The sequence below is a fragment of the Pungitius pungitius genome, chromosome 8 (assembly GCF_949316345.1).
Source record: "Pungitius pungitius chromosome 8, fPunPun2.1, whole genome shotgun sequence".
Taxonomy (NCBI): Eukaryota; Metazoa; Chordata; class Actinopteri; order Perciformes; family Gasterosteidae; genus Pungitius; species Pungitius pungitius.
In genome coordinates, this window is record NC_084907.1 from 19,192,960 (window position 1) to 19,214,281 (window position 21,322).

A 21,322-nucleotide genomic window follows, 5' to 3' on the forward strand; every position below is an offset into this window, starting at 1 on the left:
ATGACCCACTGGATGTGTTTGGGAATGAATTGTTCTCACCCTAAACATTGTTTGGACAAAGTCTGTCAGGGACGAGCGTTCGGCACAGGCCTCATATGTGATGTTGTACTGCCCCCTTGTGGCGCCAATGCGTCACTTTTCACTAAGTCGTTTTTGAGGTCATTCAGATTTATTATGGTGACAGTAAAAACTGGACAATTGCCCTTTTGTGAGGAACCTCCAATTCCAGGTTGTCCCCTCCAAGGTCAGACTTCAAAAAATTATATACTAAATTTAGATTTGAATGAAATTTCTGATCTGATTTGGCAAGCATAGAAAGGAAGACATTCTTCAGCATTTTTAAGCATCATTTATTTTATAATATTTCACAGCTTTTGAATATGAAATCTCCTATGAGTCAAGCTAAGACCTGACCAAAGAGAAATCATTGATAAATAAAACATAACGCTCAAAATACTCCTTCGCATTGCATCAGACTGAATACCGATTGTGCTTATTTCTACTTCAGTCAAATTTACCTAAAATATAAAATCTAACATTCACAAGCCTAAAAAAAAGGTAAAAGGTCACCAGCAGCACCCTGGTCATTTTACCAATACTGACAATGCATCAAACCAACAAACATACACGTTTAAATAACAAATGTTACAATTTTAGAAGAACATCATGTTAACTATTAAGAAAGACAGAATCTTGTCAATCACTATTAGAAATTCTTCAAAAACTTCAATTCAAATGTCAAACTAAAAGCAAAAAAGCTGTTACTGCGTGAATCCAGGGTGTGAACACTGCTCGTCACATCAGGCTGGAGTAGTGCTGGATGCTCAGAAACTTTGGTGGGATTATCAATAGCTCAGAGGGGCTGGCATCAAGGTGACACTGATGAAATGTGACAGGATGTGTGAAGGGACGCAGTAACAGCTGTTCATTAGCTAACTTTGTCGGCGTGGAATGAAGTAGACGCAGCGGCGGTAATGAGGAAACACAGGACACATCTTATCGCTCTCCAGATGCTGTGACTGCATGCACACGCCTCGTCTTTTAACTGATTTGACACTAATAAGACCTGGTGGAGGCTATTCAACCCTGAGTCTTCCGCCATTCATACTTTCACTCAACCAGACCTCTCCAAAGCAGCGGAGAAATGAGGTGACAAACCACCGGAACCACTATCGGAAGAGGACACTCTTCATTTAAAATGACTCAACGGTAAGAGGTCTTCAGATCCCCCCCAAAAAAACGTCAGGTTCGTGTTCACAGGGCTTCACTGGGCGGATGTCTGTGTCCCACACTCGCGGGGACTCTAGAGTTCATCGTGGAGGACACGGTGCTGCCATTTGGGATGACGGGTGACGTGTTCCGCTGCCTCCAGCACGAGGCGCATGAACTCCCCCACATCGAAGGAGTAGTTGGTAAACTTTGGATGGTCCCCGAGGGTTGGATGGTGACCCTGAGGGAGGCGATGGAGAAACATGTATACGGTAAAGGGACACATAAAAGCACTTAAATGTGTGTCTTTGTGTTGTCAGGAGGTCCTTGCAATAAGGTGACGAGGGACACGCCACACGCCAGGAACGGAGTGCGCTTTTTTACAAAGCCTTTAATTTGCCCATAAGAAATGAGCGCAATCAGAGTGTAAGTGTGTGAAGATGAAGGTGAGGTGAATTGAGAAGGCTCACACTGAGGGCCCTGAGAGCTAATGGCTGGTGCGGGAGTTTCCCCTACCGTGTCCTGTGGGTGCACTTTGTCCATTTTCTGCCAAGTCACGTATCGAATGCCCCGAAGCCGAGCCAAATCTCGATAGCAGCTCTCATCCTGACAATTATATCTGGGAGGGACAGATGCACACACTTTATCTCTTGCTCTCCCCGGTCTGCCCCACTTTCCTTCTTTTGTGCTCAATCTTTCTCTTTCTCTCTTTCTCTTTATAGCTGTATGCACACACCGTGGTGCTCATTCTGTGTCTGTCTCATCACAAGTGCCCACGAAAAATCCCCACACGTGATCATTCTCTCTCGATGACACACACATCCTCGCAAAAGCTCTTCTCCCCGGAGTAGCCAGGTGTGATGAATGGCTGGTTAATTAGACAGTATGTCAAAGTCAAGTGTCTGAGGGCTACTTTGGGCGCAGCACGCTGCCATCGCGCTCCCTGCCTCCCTGTCAGCCTTTTTTCACACACACACACACACACACACACACACACACACACACACACACACACACACACACACACACACACACAAAATGTCACTCACAGCTCAAAGACTACTGCCCAGTCGGGGAGGAAGAGGAGGTGTGTGAGACCCGCCCCGTGCATCCCAATAAAGATGTCAGAGTTACTGGTGATCCTCAACTGCACCAGAAAGGGGACGTCCCTGAAAGACAGTCGGTGGGTCACATGTCAATCATCTTCATTGCGGAAATACTGTTACTATAACACGTACAGCACTTGTTGCATTGGTGACCGGTGCGTAGCTGCAGCGAATACCTCCCGTAGAACTGTGACAAACACTCCGCAACTCACTTGTATTTGTAGTCCACCACGTTGACCTCCAGTAAAGGAACAGTCTTGAGGGCATTTACCAGCTGTAACAACAATAGAGGCATGTGGTCTCTGATCAATGAGACAGCAAACAATTATTGGCAGGGTCCATCTAAATCACCAGCCTTTTTACTTGAACTGTTTATAGCAAATACAATTTTAAATAGGCACTTAACAGATGTGGGCAGTAAATCAATGGTGGAAAGGAGGAGCTGAGGGCGTGAGAGAGTTGAGTAGGGACAAGAGAGAGAGAGAGACGTAAACAAAGCACGAGAGAGAGAGAGAGAGAGAGTTAAAGACAGAGAAGAGAAGAAAAAGGACAGGATGGAGCAGAAAGAGCTACTATAAGAAAGTTGAGGGACAGAGAGGAGGAGGGAGGCTGGTGCTTCACTCACCTCCACTTGGTTTAATATCCTTCTGTATTCTGTGCTGCGGGCCAGCAGGGTGACACGAACACGCCCCTCCTGAAAACAGCAATGCGCCCCATAATCAATCAGCCAAGGGCAGAAAAGATAGGCGGCTGGTAAGAGCCCCGGTTTAAAATGTGTATTTTGTACAGCACACGCGTGAAATAAAAGCACATCAATTTGTATTTTTACAAGTGGAACCAGAGGATTGGTTTTCTGATGTGTTCTTATTAGTTTATACAGTGTGATGATGTAATACATATTCTTCTACTGCCACCTTGTGTTCAGTTGTGTTAATAACATATAAATAAATCAACAGAATAAACTATAATGATTATGACTTCATTATCTTTAAATCAGAATGAATGACACCCACAGCATATCTGTTGTACACAATTATGGAGCCACATTTTCAACACCTCACTATAGAGGCAGTGAACACAAATGTATTTAAAACAGACCTAATTTATTCTCTTTTTTTAATACATTTTTTAAAAGAATTGAAAAAAAGGGGTTCAATTCTGAAAAAGACCAGGACTGGGCAGATTGTAGTGTGGGATGAGAGGAGCGGGGCGGGTGAGGCGGGTGAGGCGGGTGAGTCGGACACAACCGAGGCGAGCAGCAGTGTGAGTCTCTGGCTGTGCCATTAATCTAGAGATGAAAGAAGGAGGGTCATGGCAGTGATGGCCTCTCGTTCAGCCGCAGGCCTGTTAGAGCCATCAGCCGCATGTCTCGTCGAAAAAAAAGCATATTTCCAGCGAAGTCCATGAATACCCAATGAGCTGCTCTACAGGACGGGAGAAGCTATCGGGCTTTGCTGGTCATAAAGATACGTTCAAGTGCTTCAAACCTGGGATCATAAGACACCTTTGAAAAGCCCTGAAGAAGTAGGATGAATGAGGAAGTGGCTGTGGCAGTATTCAAGTGTGCACATCCATCTTTCAGACCTAGAAGGGTACAGTCGCTGAGGAATTCTTCCCCGGGGTTTATCGAGGCAATGAAATCAGGGAAGTCTGATTGCAGAGAGTCGCGGCGCGTGTAGAGACGCAGCTCTTCATCACACACGGTTGCTCATTCTGCCGGTCAGCATAATATTTACTTTAAGTACCTGATCTTTTGCTTATAAACGATATTTTCCACTGAAATCATAAAATGGTTACCATGTTTTATTACCAATATAGCAATGCAATCTTGTATTTCATTTTTTTTCAGTGTCATTTTTTTTCAGATCAGTTTCATGTCAAAAAATGTTTTCAACGAAAAGAAATTCGCTGTTTCTGTTTAACTTGATTTCCAAAACATTAATAAGATGTAATGGCTTTTACAGATGTCGACAGCTCAAATTAACTGATTATCTATTTTCTATTCTGTTATAAAGCGAAAAAAATCAACAGCTGCTTGAAAAGGTTCTGTTATCAAAAATGAATACTTCATTAGGAAAGTTCTGTTAGCACTCTTAGCCAGTTGCTACTGTCTCATGTTATTTTGGTACATGCATAAGGAAGGCACCAAACCAGCAGGAATCCAGACTATACGATTTCATTGACTTTGTTATTTATGTATGTGAGGTGACAAGCTACCTTCACTTGAAATAAACAAGCGCCTAAAAACATCATGTTCCCTGACCGGGAATCGAACCCGGGCCGCGGCGGTGAGAGCGCCGAATCCTAACCACTAGACCACCAGGGACTTACAGAGACATCACCATCCATATTTTGTCAAGACATAAGCACTTACTTGGCAGAAATAAACATTCTTCAAAGACAAATAAACCAGAATAAATGGTGAAGATTAGCTGAGCTGTGAGACACTGCACCCCCCCTACTGCAGCTGGTAGGGGTGGGGAGGGGTCAATATCATCACTGATCTCAATGTGTCAGGATGGACAGATTAGGGTGGGGTATATGCCCCATTATATGATGTCTACTGATTTTTAGGTATGAGGGTGCAGGGGGGGGGGCTTCAATGTTTCCATATCATCCTCGGGAGGCTCGACAGAAGACTGTCAACGGCAGTGAACGTAAACATCACCAATGTCTAGCTGTCTTACTCTTGTATTGGATTATAAATGTGTTCATGACGTTCTCCGTACCTTAGGCCCCTCTCGTGGGATGTTCAGTCGATGAAGGACGTGCTGGGAGAAGGCCCTAAACATCCCTTCACTGTAGCAGTCTGACACCTGACATCAACACAGAAAGTGTACATAGTATTTATTTTTCATAAGTGCATTCAGTTAAAAAATTTAAATTTAAATGATTACTTTGTCTGTGTATGGTCATGCAAAAAGATTTTTCATTCGCAGAAAATTGACTGATTTTGAAAGGAATTGAATTACATCACACATCTACATTCCACTGGGTTGAGATGAAAAACATGCAACACACTGGGGCCCTGACCATTGTACGAATATTTCTAATCTCCCTGGGTCTAATATCGTATGAGCCTCAGCATATCTCAAGTCAAATACACTGCTGCAGTGCAGCTGTAAATATGAACACATGAATGTAAACATGACATGAGCTGCTGCTGAGGCAATCAAAAGCATCAGCTTGAGGCGGAGCTATCAATATTTCACACCCCAAGGCCGCAACCACAGGACAATACATATTTACATGGTATCATCTTGAAATTATCATTTAAATAGCGTGAGCACATGCTGAGCCTTTGAATACATCACATAAATATTTGACTTGCACGTTTAGGACTAAACCACTTTCTGCCATTGTTTATGTCTACCACAAAATGTGAGATAAAAACACACAAAAGCACAACCAAAGCAATATTGAGTGAGACTTTTTTGGAAGCAAGTACATGTAAGGTTCATCTGGTCGGTGGCAACACACACACACACACACACACACACATCAATACGTGGAACTTACAAGAGGCGTATTGTAAAAGAGGCCGTATCTCATTCTTGGAAGGAGGGAGAAGAAGGCGTCTTTAAAACATACCTGTGGAAAATAGTGAATAGATCATGATGAGTGTTCGTGCAATCAGGCGATATACAACATATAAAACATAATTGTAACCTTGTCTAATGAAATATAATTTCTGTTCAACTTCAGAGTCTCTCTTATATAGTGTACAGTACAAATATAGTACATATACACTAAACACACGATTTTTCGAGTAAACGTCCAACCTGGTCCCACAGGGACAACCAACCAGATTTGGGTGGTTATACAAAACAAATACATTTAAGGGAGCAATAAGATCCTTTAGTATAAAAAAATAAATGAACAATGACCCCACAGAGGTGACACTACACCTACTCTTTTCAAGTCATACGTCTTCAAGTGGATGATGTCATCGTCTGAGAAGGCCCTCCATGTTTCACTGAACAGATCACCATAACCGTAAACACTCTGGGAAAAGACATAAAAAAAGAAAGGGACAAATGTCGATCAAATGAATGTTACATCTGAAACGAAAAATAAACCAATAAAATTTGAATCAACTACAGCCGCAAGCGGAGCCAGGCTGTGACATCTGTTTTCAAACTCTGTGGGTTGCATTTCTCCGAAGCTGTGGCTTTACACACAATCTGTTATCACGCTACAATCTGATGGGCTGCCGCTGCTCCAGTGTGCAGCTCGTGCTGAAAGGTCACCGCTTTCCTTCTCCCTGTCACTTTTCTGTCTTCCCCTGTTCCTCCTCCACACTGTGCACAGTGAGGGGAACAAGGGCCGGATAAAGCTGTGTGCAAAGCACTGTTTTTCCAACTGCTGTTTCCCTGCGATGTCTACCGTCGATCGGGCACATATGCCACCGACTCGTTAAACAAAATTAGAGACAGATTAGTTTGGCTTTTCCCGCTGTGTTGTAGAACTTAACTTTTGTGTGGCTTGGATTCGATGTTATTTTGAACAATAACGTCAGAGTGTTTTACAGCATTTTGAGATCTAAAGTCGCACCTCGTGACCCAGGAACAGATCCAATGTGTGACTATTCATGTATTTCTTAAGTGAGCAAAAGGAGGGAGTCACCAATCCGGTTGTAGCAGCGGGACAAATGAAATAATCTGCCTCGTGTTTTATTGCCACAGGGTACAGTACGTGCTGATTGACATGAAATAGAAACAACAAATTAAAATATGCGTCTCTATTACACCCTTGCCTCTACTGAATGTGTGATGGGAGACGTCAGGTACCCACCGTGTCCCACATGATGATGTTGATATCGGAGCTGAAGGAGTTGTTTATGTGCTGGGAGATGTAGAGGTTGACAAAGTCACAGAAATGGTGGTACATGTTCACCCCTGTTGGGAAAACACACAAGTATTATTTCAGTGAACGTCGGACTGTTTTAGGCCTGGTAACTAAAAGACGTGGAATCCTCAAGCTCTCAATACATTTCTTTGTTTCATATAAAAGTGTGAGTAGAATCCTTGCTATCCCGCATTGTTCATAAGAGCCTGTGTATTGTTGTGCCTGTGTAAATGTTTTAGCTACTTAAAAACTTAAAGCTAAGTGGGGCATATCAGTGCTTGTGTGTATGGGTATGAGGAAGTCCACTCAATCCACATCAAATAAAATATAAAAAGACAGTTTATTGTTGGCTTCCTGCATCAGAAAGCACGTGATTCCACAGGGTATTTATATTTTGCTCCCCTTTCTATGACCCATGCAGGCACATTAGAATATACCACCCACGGTATGAGAACTACTGTAACTAGGGGCGTATCGGGTGCAAATGTAACTCCTGCTTTTTTTGCCACTGTAATTTTCTTGCAAGCCAGATTGGGCTGACAGAGGCCAGCACTAAAATGGATAACATATAAATAGAGTCATTATAATTACCTGACAATTCAGTCATGCAAATGTTTATTGCCTACCAGCATCAAGTTTCATGAAAACAGAGGGCTTTTCAATGACAACATCACAGTGTCCATCCTGTATGGGATGAAAGTCCAGCTCTGTGTATGACTGCAGCTCAGCATACCTACAGAAACGGCACAGAACATACGTTTAGTATCGTAACTAGTTACAAATGTGGCCTTAACATTGTGGCAGGCCATGGGAACAAACATTACAACCCAAATCTGACTTCTTCAAAGCAGATAGAAGTCCTAATATGATTATGAGTGTAATATTGGAAAATGTCTGACTTTGGCGGTTGCCAGGGGAAGCATCAACCAGTTTTGACAGACAGCAATTCACAAAAATGCAGTAATATTGACAGGGAATTGGTAAAAGTGATGCGAGTATTTGCTTGCAATTAAAACATCTTGAAAAAAAAAAAAAGATTGGAACGAGTATAATAAAGACGTTTAGTAAGGAAGCGCATCCTGCTTTTAATGTGTGGTATTTAGAGGCCTCTGGCAGACCTGCAGCAGTGTGTCCTCTGTTCAAACTATAGACTGTATATAAGAAGGGGAAGTATGGTACATGTATAAAAGTGTTACATCTTCTGATGTTCTTCATTTCAATAAGTTTGACCTGTTGGGCGTAAAAATAAGAGATTATCAAATCGCTAGAAAATGCGCAGCAGGAAAACTACGAGCCAGCCAGGAGTCGAACCTGGAATCTTCTGATCCGTAGTCAGACGCGTTATCCATTGCGCCACTGGCCCGCTTGTCCTCCAGAGGACAAAGGACGGAAGACAAAAGAGAGGCGCGGGGGGGGGGGAGGGCAGCCCCCACATTCCTGACTGTCTCCCCTTTCCGGGGAAGGAATGTGTTTTCCAGTAATTTATAAACCGGATCTTAACAACACCCGAGAGATATTGTGTAGAAGTGGAGAACTAAGCAGTTGTTTTTTCCTAAATACATAATTTATATGTGGTGATCCAGCAGTTACATTGTATTCAGTGACGTGAAAAGGGCAGACGACATTTATCATGTTTGACAAAACAAAGTCACTTCTCTGGCCGTGTCATTGATCTGCCGGTTTCTTCAAATCATTCAAAACATGAATGACATGAAAATATTAATCAACAAATTTTAAAAAAATAACAAAGAAATAATAACTTACTAACTTTGGAAATAAATAAAAGGCATGAAAACATAAATACAAGTTTTTTCCTACAAAATATATGAAAGTGTGCGACGCTAACGGTCACCAGCGTTTTCACGGCAAAATCTTCCGACATCACTATTTGCATTGTAGTGTAGCCTGTCTTCTTGATCCTAGCTAAGATTTCAAGACTTGGGTTCAGTGTATAGAAACATAATCCTGAGGGTGCAGAAGCTTGAAATGCTATAAAAAATAAATTGGAAAGCACCTCAACAGATAACTCGTGTGTCATTTTTGCCTCCACATAAATCCATTAAAAAGAAATAGACATATGAACCTCATGAATCCTGAATGTGACCTATGGATGCATGTCAAGCAAAAAAAGTTCCCAGAGTCTCCTGGTGTGATTTGGCGGGGCATGGGTTCGATTCCCGGTCAGGAAGCATTTCCATGTTTATGTTCACATTACTAATTTCAGAGCTCATACCAAAGTCACTCACCAAGATTGTAAGGGGCTCTTGTGCTTTCCCCCGACAGCAAGTGATCGCTTGTTCAGTCTGCAAAAACCACCAATCTCACCCATTTGAATGAAGTCCTCCCTGTATCTGTAACATCAATGTTGAAAGGGTTTATGTCCGCTTAATGTTTATTTTGTGTACGTGTCACTTTCATATCTACTGACCTCTCATGACTTCTGCGAGGCTTTCGGAGGTCCAGGTAAAGGTTAGTTGCCTTACAGAAGCGAGTGTGGCTACTACATCTCAATGAAGAGTCCCCCTAGAAACATATTAGGAATGAAACATATTTAATATTCAAGTGATATTAACTCCTTAGAGAGCTGTCTCTCTACTATACGTCCTTGACATTGTACAATACTGCGTTTGAAAAGCCAATATTCAGGTATGTTGTCTGGAGACTCTTTTGTTCAACACTGCTTCTGCTTGTTTTGTTTTTTTTCTTCTTCCTGTTGACTCGGTAGGCCGGTGGGAACTGAGGAAATGGGCAGACTTACTGGCTTTCTGGCCTTGCACAGTGTTTTGAGCTCAGAGCGGCGCTCCTTGACGTAGCCAAAATCAGCTTGCTTCCAGAAAAGCTCCTGGGCTGCCTCCAGAGAACGGGCCCTGACAGATCAGCAACGGCACAGCTTTAATGGTTACTCAATAATGCAAGCTATGAGTAAGAACACGTTTACTTAAATAAAAAAAAAACAATGGAGACTTAGTAAATTCAACAACCATGAATAAAAGCTTCCTATTATTTGTGACACCTAAAATTACTGAACATGTGACACATCCTGGATGTCTGCGAGGAGAATGGAGAAAGTAAACAGTGTAACATGAATTATGAGAAGTAATATAAGACACTGGATATATAAGAGAAATCAGAACATGTGGTGTGTGGATGTGATTGGAGGGACAGTACCATGCAGAGTCAGCTTTGGTACAGGCTGGATAGCTAAAGCGCTTCCCCGGATCACAGTTCTTCTCGTAGCCCCAACAGGCAGACAGATCCCGCAGTGCATCCTGCTGTAAAAAAAAAAAAAAAAAAAAGTGTATGAAGTGGGTATATATACACACTTGTGGGGGGTTTGTGTAGGTATCTAAAACATGTGTTTCTCTCATTCTCTTATTACTACAAACTCCAGACATAATCCAACTCAACCAGAGCTTCAGTTAGGGGCAAACTAATTCATCTCTTATAATAAGATAATAGTTATTTACACAAGTTTCATGTGGTTGTGAGTCATGATCTAAATCTCAAAGCACTTGGCAGTAAAACGGCTTTTTGAGAGATTCTCCCGATAGTGAAGCAACACTCAAATGTCACGCTCTACCCTGAGAAAATATTCAAACGGAGAAAAGTTGACGCCGAGTTGCATGTCTTACTTTAAAAGGGCAGAGCGGGTCCAGGCGGCACTGCTTGGCGACCCTCTTGTTGTTGTAGAGGAAGTAGGGAACGTGCTCCGGCGGCAGGGAGGTCCAGCTGTGGTTGAGCAGCGGTGCCGGTGCTCTGTGGTCGATGATCTCAGCCTCCTCAGTCGGGACCGCAGCAAACGAAGAAATGATGCCCAGCGCTACCAAGAGCATCATAGTCAGAATTACACAGACATGTGAAATAGCTGCCTCTCTTCACAGCACCCTGAGGAGTAAAAAACGAGAAAAAAAAGAAGGTCTCAGGCACAGACTCAGACTTGCACTCTGCAATTCAAATCCCAGACACTGCAGTTTACAAGCGTGTGGACACAGGAAAGTGTGTGGGAATGTAGCTGCAGGGGATATGAGGGCCTCATGAGGAGGATAAGTCCCTGACCCCGTCCGAGCAATCACAACTGCGCCTGAAGGAACAAATGAAAATTGCCAGCTGGTAACAATGTGACCTGTGCAGATCCAGGTAGCTAAAACAAGTCGTATCATAGTGTCCGTGATCCGTGCAATTTAAGTCTGCAAGTTCATACAGAAATCAATTAACAAAGAATATTGCAGAAGGTACCGTTTTTCAGTTAGAAAACTATGTGCTCTGTCACAATTGCTTTTGATTGTTTGCACATCTAACGGAGCTGAGGAGGACTGCAGATGGTGCAAATAACTCAATGCCTTCTCAGCACAACAGGAAAACATAAACACGAGCCCCTTCTTTCGGCTAATTACGGTTTAACGGCTCGTTCTAACTTTTTCGGGGGGGCGGGGGGGGGGGGGGGCTGGTTGCATTTAATATAATCCCGTTACTTGTCGTGCTTCGGCTCTGAAAGAAGTAAACATCACTTTGACCGGTAAACGCTGAAAAAAGCTCAAATGTGCAGAAATCAAGCATCAAACTAACGTTCGAGTCGCTTATCGCCTCATCTTTCAGACGTTACGGGCGCGAGCCCGCCAGCACGGGTCAGTGACGAGCCGCGATAAGTTATACAGAGATAATAACCCATGACTTACTCTTTGTCTTTGTCAGGGGCCGCAATGTGCTGACGGTTCGTTGGAAGCCAGTGTGTGAAGTGGCGGCTGACACATCCCGTTAACGTTACTTCTTGACAAAGCCTCGGCTCCCTTCACGTTGATTCAAGCTGTGAATTAACACCGATGTGTCTGGAGCCGAGCAGGGAAATATATTTAAAATTCCCCCGACGTGCATATATTTAACTATCGATGGTTGGACTGCACGTGGTCACTTTCTGTTGGAGTGAAAGGCGTTTTACCTGAATGCTTGCCCTGAAATTCTCCAGACTGAAGCGATGATGTTGCCGGTGGTCGCCATAACACCGGAAACCTTGTGGCAGGGTTTGTAATACCCGGCGACGGCCGCAGGGGGGCGCTGTGCCCCGCGCATTGTCCTGAGAGAACCCTTAAAGTCTAAATGTTACCATTACAAGGTAAGTGGTGATGTTCAAAACCAAGATAGATCATATAACAAGGGGGTAGATGAAAGGCTGAGCTCAGAAATGAGAAAATAAACCGTTAAATGGTAAAAGCAAGAGTCGGATAGTGTCCTTTTTTCAATGTTTCATATCAGAATGTAAACGATTAAATATTTCCAACAATAAAAAGCACAACTGTTCTCGTGTAGATTAACCATCAACATATAAAATTATAGTGGATTTCAAGTGTGGCTAATACTGTGTAAAAAATACGGTTTAACCATATAAAATATTTAAGAAGAGGGATTTTGGCCTTGATGAAGACTTTGCCGCAGCACTAAAATAATTAGTATTTTGTATGAATATAATGCAAATTCAGATTTCTATTGTGTTAAACCAAATCATTTATATGAACAATCATAGAATTTCTCACCACCCAAATAAATGTTTATTAATTTACATATTTATAAGGTTTAAAATGTATGTCCTGCTGCATTTTAATCACAGACTACTCTCAAGTCTACACAAAATCACTTTGAGGAGTAATTGATGAAATTCGCTGTACAATATTGTTATATATATATACCTCAAACCATTTTGATTCTGCTTTAACAAATGGGATGAATTTGTGTAGTGCAAAATAAGCTTGACCATCCCTCAACAGCTTTGAACTTTATACAATACTATGAAAGGTGAATTTACCCCAAAAGCAAATTTCATTCAATGTACCAAATAATTCAAATGGACTCTGCAATCACAACCTGTGGCTATCCTTCATACTGATTCTGTAAGAATATATTTTATGTTCTACATAATCCCAACAGCCACACTCAAATATAGCATGTCATAATGAATTAAAATAAAATACATAATGATAAGGGTTTCCTTTTGACACAGTGTTTTAACTAAATTCTCTGCATATTCCTCCCCTGTGAATGCATGTGTTGCTGAGAAGGTCAATTGATTTGTTTGTGAGAGTCTCAAAATGGGGGAACTGTAACAGTTGGTTTACTTCTGGTTCTTTAGCAGTTCATCAATCTGGGTTTTGTACATGTTCTTCACATCTTCAAGGTCCAGTCTCAGCTCCTCTGCCTCTTCAGCCTTTTCTCCATACATCTGCAGGATAGTGTTGTGCCTTTGCTCCAGATCCTGCAATCCACAGCCACACAGCTTAGACAGACCTTTGCACATACAACATTAAATTATCCTGTATCGGCTTAAACGGCCGTTACCTTGAGTTGAACTTTCAACTTGGGGATGTCGTTCACCATCTCCTCCATGTCGTCGTTTTGATTGGTGAGTCGAACCAGCTCTTCTGCCATCACTGAACGACTCCTCTCAAGACCAGAGATCTCAAGCTGAAACAACAGAAACAGGGTACAACGTTGTGTTTTAATTTTGAGCATAACCTATTTTTCTAATTTTGCTGTCAATATATTTTGTTTTACCACTTTAAAATACTTTTTTGTTTTGTTATGTAGATTGCGCCAGCCTTCTGTCTGCAAAATTGTGGTACTGATTGCAGCAGAACAATCAAACTGTAACATAAAGAACCTTTATGTGGCATTTGCTACCTGCAGTTGTGTTATCTCTCCTTCTCTGAGTTTGAGCTGAGACTGGAGGTTCTCTACGATGCTTGAGCCTCCCGACAGCCTGGCGGCCTCGTACAGGTTGGTCCCGCTCATCGACGTAGACATGGTCATGTTCCCCAAAGAGTAATCCATGCAGTCATCCTGTGGAAGAATGACACAAAAGTACAGGGCCGGTAAAGCTGCACCAATCCAGACATGCACAGACCGACTTGTCGTCATTATGCCTAACGTGTACCTGGGAAAGAATTGAGGAGTGCAGACCAGCATTGTCTGCCCCACTGATGGAGCTAGAGCGGGACAGGGAGTGTGTGGTTGAGTCTGGAGGCTCCCCCACAGAGTGAGTCATGGTCTTGCGCTCCTAACGGGAAAACATTTCACAGAATTAGCAAAATGTAACCGTCTAAACAGAAACATTATGATGAAACAGAATAAAAAAATCTCTAAATCCTTGCGAACCTTTTCCTTGAGTGCCTCATGTGCCAGGTAGCATTTCTTCTTCTCTTGCTCCACCTTCATCTTCTCCATCTCTAACTGATTGGTCAGCAGCAGCTGGAGGAAGAAACAAAACGATGCACATGAGGGAGTCGTTTCACAGAGGAGAAAAAATAGAGCAAGATGGAGCATGAAGATACCTTTTCCTTCTTGGCCTCTTCTAGCAGGCGGATGTGTTCTCCTCGCAGATTTTCCAAATCAACATGCTCCCTACATTGAGATAATGAATAGGTCACAACAATCAACCAGCTGTGGGACAGACACAAGACCAGTGGAATAACCCAGTGAAATGCCCAACATAGAATGGAAATAAAAGTATGCAATATAATGATAATCATACATAAGCTTTCCACTGTAAAATGTGCAATACTGTTCTCCAAGCAGCTACAAACTGTATAAAATGTTCATTATTATTATATTATTATCAGCGCCTCATCTCTTTACGTTGCAGGCTTAAGTTTTAAGTTGCTATTTGTCACCTGCTGCTCTCATCCTCGAGTCTCTCCCGCTTGTTCTTCTCGGCATCCAGCTGTGCCAGGAGTCGGGCCTTCTCCTGACGGAACAGCGAGTTCTGGGACTCAAGAGAGGCGAGCTGGGACTTGACGGACAGGAGGTCTTCTGTTGCAGATCTCTCTTTCTCTACGGCAACAGCCAGCTGTGCCTGGGCATTTGCTGTTGAGAAGCAAAGGGAGAACAAAAAAATGTTTTTGCTTTCGTTCCTCAATTGTGAATGTTGGTTTTTGTTTTACATAAAGTTATCTTACCTAGCCTATCGGAGATGTTCTTCTCCAGTTTTTCCCAGGATGCAGTCTGTCCGCCTAATGAGGCCTGTAAGTTCTCAATCTGTCGCAGTAAGGGTCGTGTTGCCGAGGTAACACTCTGACTGAGCTCCTGGTTCCTTGTCTCAGCCCCCTGGAGCCTCTGTGGGAGTTGAAAGAATAACAAATGATGTGCATTCATTTAAATGATCATAATTCAGCTTATTCCTACCTGCAGCCAAAGGGAACAAGATTGGTACGACATCTTTTAACCAGTGTATTATGTTACCTGCTGCAGCTGACTGATCTCCTCCCTCAAATAATCTTCTTTTCTCGCTTGCTGCTGCTCAGCTCTCTGCAGAGCCACTCTCAGGTCAGCCACCTGTTCAAAGTTAACAGGATGTACTGTTAAACCTTGCAGTGTTTCAAAGTAATGAATGGATGTCAGATACAGAAGCTATGTATGTGAAATAAGAATAAAACACATTAGCATTTTTTATTGACCGTGGTAACTGACCATTTCTATTTGGCTTAAATAGCACCTCCAACAAAATAACCAAGAAGATGCAGACATTCACTACAATCGGCAACGTAATTCTGATATCGACACCAGGGCAGGGGAAAGAAATCTGGGGAACGTGAAGGAAGCACATAGCAGAAACCACGTGTGCTTGTGAGTGAGTAAACAAAATACGCACAGGTAAGGTTACAGACCAGTAGCACAGCTAATCAAATTATTCACAGCAAATAATAGCTGACTATGGTTTATTGAGGCTGCACCGAAGCGTGCGGAGGGTAAATGTAACGCTTGCCAGGTGCGCTGGGTTCTTCGAGTATCAGCAAACTAGGAACTCTTTACTTGCATGAACAGCAAAACTCTGTGTGGGCAGCCACAGCCTGAGTTACCTGGTTGGCCAGAGCCTCTTGTTGGATACGGGCCTCCTCCTGGGCCTTCTCAAGAGCCAGGCTCAGCTTCTCCTTGGCTTGCGTTTCCCTGCCGAGGGCTGCCTCCTCTGCCTCGCTCGTTCTGCTGACATGAGCCTTGTGAAGTTCCGCAAGTTCCCTGACAAGAGAGACATCAAAGTAGATCATCAACATCACAACCACTAAGATGGTGTAAGATGTAAGATAAGGGGTACATTTGTTATCGCTTGGCTCGGTACTTCAGCACACTGGGGCTGCAACGAAACAATGAGGATGGGGTATTAATTATTTACGTATATGTAGAATTACTCTATCTCCTTAAAACTGGGGGATCATCTATCAAATTGGTTACAAATCCCTTACTGTTCACCCAATGGGGATGTACACATCTTTACAAAAAACGTTGGAACTCAACAACTCAATTTTCATTTCATCACTACCTCGCAATAAAGGAGTCCCTTTTCAAATGCATAGGCTGCACGGTTTCCTCTGCCAATAATAAATAGTACAATGAGATATGAAGTTCATCCAATTGTGAGATTACATTTGCAGTGAGAGCTCTCGTTGGTGGTATTCAGTTGGAAGGGTGTGTCAGTGTTTACTTGTAAGAGCTGTCCAGAGCAGCCTGGAGGCTCCTGTTGTTCTCCTGCATCTCCTCAGAGTCCATCTGCAGCTTGCTCTGCTCCTTCTCCTGCCGCTCCACCACCAGGTTCAGCTTCTTGATGTTCTCCCTGTGCTGTTTCTCCACCTCTTCTTTCCCATCTAGGACCTAAACACACAAAAAACCCTCAGCCATGATTACACTGCAGTTGGTAATTGAAGCATAACTATTAGTATATAATGTAATCATATAATGATTATATGATGATTTAATCCTATAAATAAATAGTAATTTTACATAAGTTGGAAGGAAAAATACATCTGTATTACAAGTGGCAAGTACATTACAAGGAACATCACATCATGACATCTTTCTTTTCATCCACATAGAGACATGCAGGAATTAGTTTACAAGCTAATAATAAGTCCCATCTTGTAAAATTATCTCAAGCTTTTTCTCATGAAAACCCCAAAACATGTCAAAGAACGGAAAAGCCTTCAAACAATAGAAAACCCCGACTGGTCAAAGTCACTTCGAACCTAAGTGACTGAACACGACAACAGGAAAAGCTTCCTCCCAATAAAAACAGTCTCTAAAACCTCACAAGTGCTGAAAGCAGTCATTTCACAACTTCAAGGAGAACATGCATTCATTCATTCATTTGGCTGATGTACTTAAATCTGACCTCCTGCAGCTGCCTGAGCTCCTCCTCTTGCTCCTGGATTTTCCTCTGTTGCTTGGAGATCCTTGTGTCGCTCTCCTTCTCCTTCACGCGCAGTTTCTTGATGATGTTGCTGTGCTGCAGCTGCTGCTTGGACAACTTTTCGCCTTAAAGAGTAGACACGTATGCTGGGATGAAACCTGCTATAGCCGAGTATTGCATCACTGGCAAGCTATTTTTTCCCCACACTCTTCTGCTTCAAGATTTATTTGAGCAGAATTTCTCCCCAGATATATCATTTGCAATAAATCTTCCATTAATTCATAACCCCAGTCAGATCATTACAGACGAGCCTCTCAGGAGTTGGTGCCGTTTCACCGTATTAAAAAGGAATCATTTTAATAAAAGCAGCTTGGGTTTTACGTCAGCCTCACCTGGTTTTATGTTGAACATTTTCATGAGTGTACAGCAGAAGAATTATACTCTGCTACATGAATGAGTCTTACCTTCTTCCAAAAGGCCTCTGATCTGCTCTTCCTTCTCTCTGATGATCTCCAATGTATCACTGGAGTGAAGTCTTGTAGAAAGCTCTTCTCGCAGACCTTTTATTTCCTGTAGCATAGAAACATGTTGTTTTTGACGCTGGAAAGACATGCTGGAGTTTGGATAAAAGTATATGAATATGGGATGGTTGTTGAAAGAATAAAGCCTCTGTAGCTCTGATTGAGAGTAAAAGGAGAAAGGAACCTCAGATCATGAATATACCTTCTTGGCTATGTCCCTTTCTTTGCATGCCAGTTGAGCCTTCCTCTCTGCATCTGCTATGCGCTGCGTGAACTCATTCTGTAGCGATGGAACCATCAAGCTCTCCTCTTTCAGGCTTATCACTTCACTAGAGGATAAACAGTGTCATTAGCAGAGAGTAAATTATTTCAAGCCTGTAACAATCACTGTGACTTAATGTATAAATCATCACTTCTTCAGTGAAGGTACAATAATTGCATAAATGCATGAAAAAGTTATGTGGATAAAGACCATTTAAAACATTCTATCTTAATTTACAAATTCAACAAGCTCATTCCATTTGTTACTTACTATGGTATCAGCAAGAACATTGGCGCCGCGGTAACAGCTCTCTTATCAACATTATTCACAGAGCGATTGTTCACATTGTGTGTGTGTGCGCCGTGTACTCACTCTTTGAGATTGTCACACTTCTCCTCCAGTACGGCCTTGTCTTTGCTGACTGCCAGCAGCTGAGACTCTCTCTTCTCAAGGCGGCTCGACAGCTCGTCAATCACCTACGACACGCCAGCAGTATTTCATTGTGTTTCACAGCAAAAGTTCCACCGATGAACCCGTTAAGATAAATGCCACTCGTAAGGATAGTAGTGTGTTCACAAAATGCAAATTAAGATATGGTGAAATGTAAAGTCTAGTTCTGGACAAGTCAGAAGGAATTCATAAGATGATTTAGGGTTAGGGGGTTGTAAGTTTAGCAAAACTATTTGATTGGTTTTTGCATAATGCCTATGCAAAATAGTGAGCTGGTTTAAATGCTGAGTTGTTACCAAAAAGTTATAAATGTTATTGTTTAATAAATATAAATATCATATTTCTGTTTGGAAGTGTGGCATGGATGTACAGCTCATACTGGATATAAGATCAACAAAAAGAAACTAAAAATTCAACATGATCCATACAGGTATATGGACTTTGTTTGCACACACAGACACATTTTTACAATTGATTGTCGGCTAACTAGAATCACATTGATCACGTTACCTTTTGAAGCTCCAAAATCTGAACTGTCGTCACACTTCTCATCTCTTCTGTGATTGGTTGAGTGATCTGTTCCTCAGCGTCGGAGGCTGACGGCATTAAATTAGCCTCCGATTCCTGCTCTGTCAACTCCTCAGGCGGCTCACTATTGACAGGTGTAGCACTCCGTCCACTCTCCTCCATCTCATCCAGCGACTGGTCCCTCATAGTATCAGTAAAGCCCTCTTCCTCCCTTTCTTCCCTCTCCACCACTCCATCTCCCTGCTTCTGGCATTCAGCCGACGACACCGATGAAGGGGGAGGGTCTGCAGTGACCGACGCTAGTGTCCGACTGCCAGGGATCTCGTCATCCGAGTTAACCTCGCTGACACTCCGGCTATCCAATGACTGCACACTGAATGAATCGATGCGTTCAAATGCATCCGAGGATGAGCCACAGCTCTCTGTGAGTTTGGAATAGTCCTCCAGACGGGGGAAATCTCCACAGGTGGAGGCGGAGAGAAGCTGGAAAGAGCCTTGCATTAGGTGAAGGCCGGCCTTGCCCTCCCCGGTTTCTTGTCTGGAGCTGGCGGAGCTCTCGCTTAACACGGAATCATGGTCAAGCACTTCAATGTCGCTGGTGGTCGATGTTCCTGAGGAGAAAGCGCTGACTGGAGGAGAGGGGGTATCGTTTTGACGGTCCTCACCCTTTGAGTCTTTATGCTCGAGGAGTACTTCTTTAGACGGCGGCGAGGGTGAAGGATCAGAAGGGGGAGAGCTCTCCGGTTCAGAAGTGACAGCAGCAGGTTGTGCAGAATCTGGAGCATCCCGCTCAGTCTCTGACTCCTCTGTTTTTGTGTTTGGAGCAACTGGAACGCCAACGTTCTCGCTGCACTTGTCGCTGTCTGGGTCACAAGGAAGGTCGCTGGAAGACGACGGAGAGACAGGCTGCAGGAGGATAGTGTCTGCATAGCTTGCTGCGGGTGCAGACTCGGGCTCAACTTGTGGGCTGTCAGCAACTGTCTGATTGTCACGACTCTCGTCAGCAGGTGCTGACTTTTGAGTCTCCACTTCTTGTTGTGCCACACCCTCTTTGCTGTTTTCACTTTCCTCTTCCTCCTCCTCCTCCTCCTCCTCCTCCAGTTGCCTTTGAGACTTAGCAGGGGGTGCAGACACTACCTGGGTGTTGGTGAAACCATGTCCATCGCCGAGAGGCAGAAAGGCACTGAAAAAGTGTTCCGATTCATCCACGACTGTGCGGGTCACAGGCGTGGTGATGGCGTCAGAGGAGGAAGGAGGAGTGATGGTCTTTTCCTCGGGGGGCGCTTCCCACTGCGACATTCCCCATCCTCCACTTAATGACAGCTTCCCAGACATGGTAACATCTGCCACAAAATACACAAAAACAACTAACTTAGTTGTTGCAGCAAATTAACGTAATCGACGTTAGCATATGGCAGCAGTAGCTAATAGCACAATGTGTTACACCACTCACCATCAAAGGGCATTACCACGGTATCGCCCCATCCGTCCTCTTCTTTGATGTCCAGAACTCGGTCGATGGACTTCTGAGCTGTCGTTAAAGCTTGTTTGGCGAAGGTGGACAGATGAGATGCATTGAACCAACTCATCTTGGCTGTTAGGCTAACGTTAGCTAGCAATCACCAAGTTGCGAAACGGAATCCTTCAGTTAATGTGCCGTTACCACACAAAATACAGTCACTTAAACTGTCTAGGCATTTTCATTATCTACGATAGCATGGTGCGAACAATTCTTCGCAATTCCCAAATGTTGTACGGCCCAGAAAAGCGTTGTTGACAGCTAGCTACCGCTTAGCCACCTAGCAGCGCCGTGAGTTAGTCAACGCATAGCGTTAAAGGGACATTAATCCCAGATAGTTACAGCTCGCGCACCGCCCGCTTGGCGCTCGTTGTCGCATAATTTCTCGTGTAGAAATACAGCTATCTCCAATACAGTATCCAGAGGAGCTAAGAGCCAAACAATCCGAGCTTTTTTCGGCTCTTTTGCTCGTCTGTCATCGTTTGTTTTGGTCGCTCTCAACTTGTCTCTCCTAGCGTTAGCCTTGCCGCTACTTCCTTTTCCACGTAGCAGGGTGACGTCACGGACCCGTGAAGCTAGTCTACTGCTGCAAATTACAAAAATGCATTTTCAATTGCTAAAATACTTAACTAGATGTCACTTGTAGGGATTATCGGTGCGTGCATAAAAGCTATACGTACGTTTGCATTTAAACCTTCTTTAGTTAAAAATGCA

The 21,322-nt window shown here is 43.2% G+C and overlaps 2 protein-coding genes and 2 non-coding genes across 6 annotated transcripts; all 4 read right to left on the reverse strand.

Annotated features, from left to right (window-relative positions):
• Nucleotides 1-369: 369 nt before the first annotated feature.
• Nucleotides 370-12,175, reverse strand: eogt (EGF domain-specific O-linked N-acetylglucosamine (GlcNAc) transferase). Of its 3 annotated transcripts, none has more exons than XM_037448480.2 (17): nucleotides 12,100-12,174; nucleotides 11,840-11,989; nucleotides 10,796-11,048; nucleotides 10,332-10,432; nucleotides 9,922-10,030; nucleotides 9,592-9,686; nucleotides 9,410-9,514; nucleotides 7,790-7,896; nucleotides 7,110-7,213; nucleotides 6,228-6,320; nucleotides 5,835-5,906; nucleotides 5,045-5,131; nucleotides 2,941-3,009; nucleotides 2,528-2,589; nucleotides 2,259-2,378; nucleotides 1,726-1,828; nucleotides 370-1,450 (listed from the first exon to the last, which is right to left on the reverse strand). In XM_037448480.2, exons 3-17 carry the CDS (start codon nucleotides 10,997-10,999, stop codon nucleotides 1,304-1,306), a joined length of 1,578 nt encoding a protein of 525 aa, XP_037304377.2. In that variant the 5' UTR covers nucleotides 11,000-11,048; nucleotides 11,840-11,989; nucleotides 12,100-12,174; the 3' UTR covers nucleotides 370-1,303. The 3 variants fall into 3 exon arrangements, with proteins under 3 accessions (XP_037304377.2, XP_037304373.2, XP_037304376.2); XM_037448476.2 differs by having other exon boundaries at nucleotides 10,332-10,435; XM_037448479.2 differs by lacking the exon at nucleotides 11,840-11,989 and having other exon boundaries at nucleotides 10,332-10,435; nucleotides 12,100-12,175.
• Nucleotides 4,570-4,641, reverse strand: trnae-cuc (transfer RNA glutamic acid (anticodon CUC)). Its single transcript has one exon. It is a non-coding gene; the product is annotated as a tRNA-Glu (tRNA).
• Nucleotides 8,454-8,526, reverse strand: trnar-acg (transfer RNA arginine (anticodon ACG)). Its single transcript has one exon. It is a non-coding gene; the product is annotated as a tRNA-Arg (tRNA).
• A 505-nt stretch (nucleotides 12,176-12,680) lies between the features above and the next one.
• tmf1 (TATA element modulatory factor 1) lies at nucleotides 12,681-21,171 on the reverse strand. Its single transcript, XM_037491138.2, has 17 exons — nucleotides 20,543-21,171; nucleotides 19,072-20,432; nucleotides 18,484-18,587; nucleotides 18,052-18,178; nucleotides 17,793-17,898; nucleotides 17,311-17,453; nucleotides 16,627-16,793; nucleotides 16,007-16,163; nucleotides 15,390-15,482; nucleotides 15,107-15,263; nucleotides 14,822-15,014; nucleotides 14,483-14,552; nucleotides 14,307-14,399; nucleotides 14,086-14,208; nucleotides 13,833-13,991; nucleotides 13,491-13,616; nucleotides 12,681-13,407 (listed from the first exon to the last, which is right to left on the reverse strand). Exons 1-17 carry the CDS (start codon nucleotides 20,676-20,678, stop codon nucleotides 13,267-13,269), a joined length of 3,456 nt encoding a protein of 1,151 aa, XP_037347035.2. The 5' UTR covers nucleotides 20,679-21,171; the 3' UTR covers nucleotides 12,681-13,266.
• Between the last annotated feature and the right edge of the window lie 151 nt (nucleotides 21,172-21,322).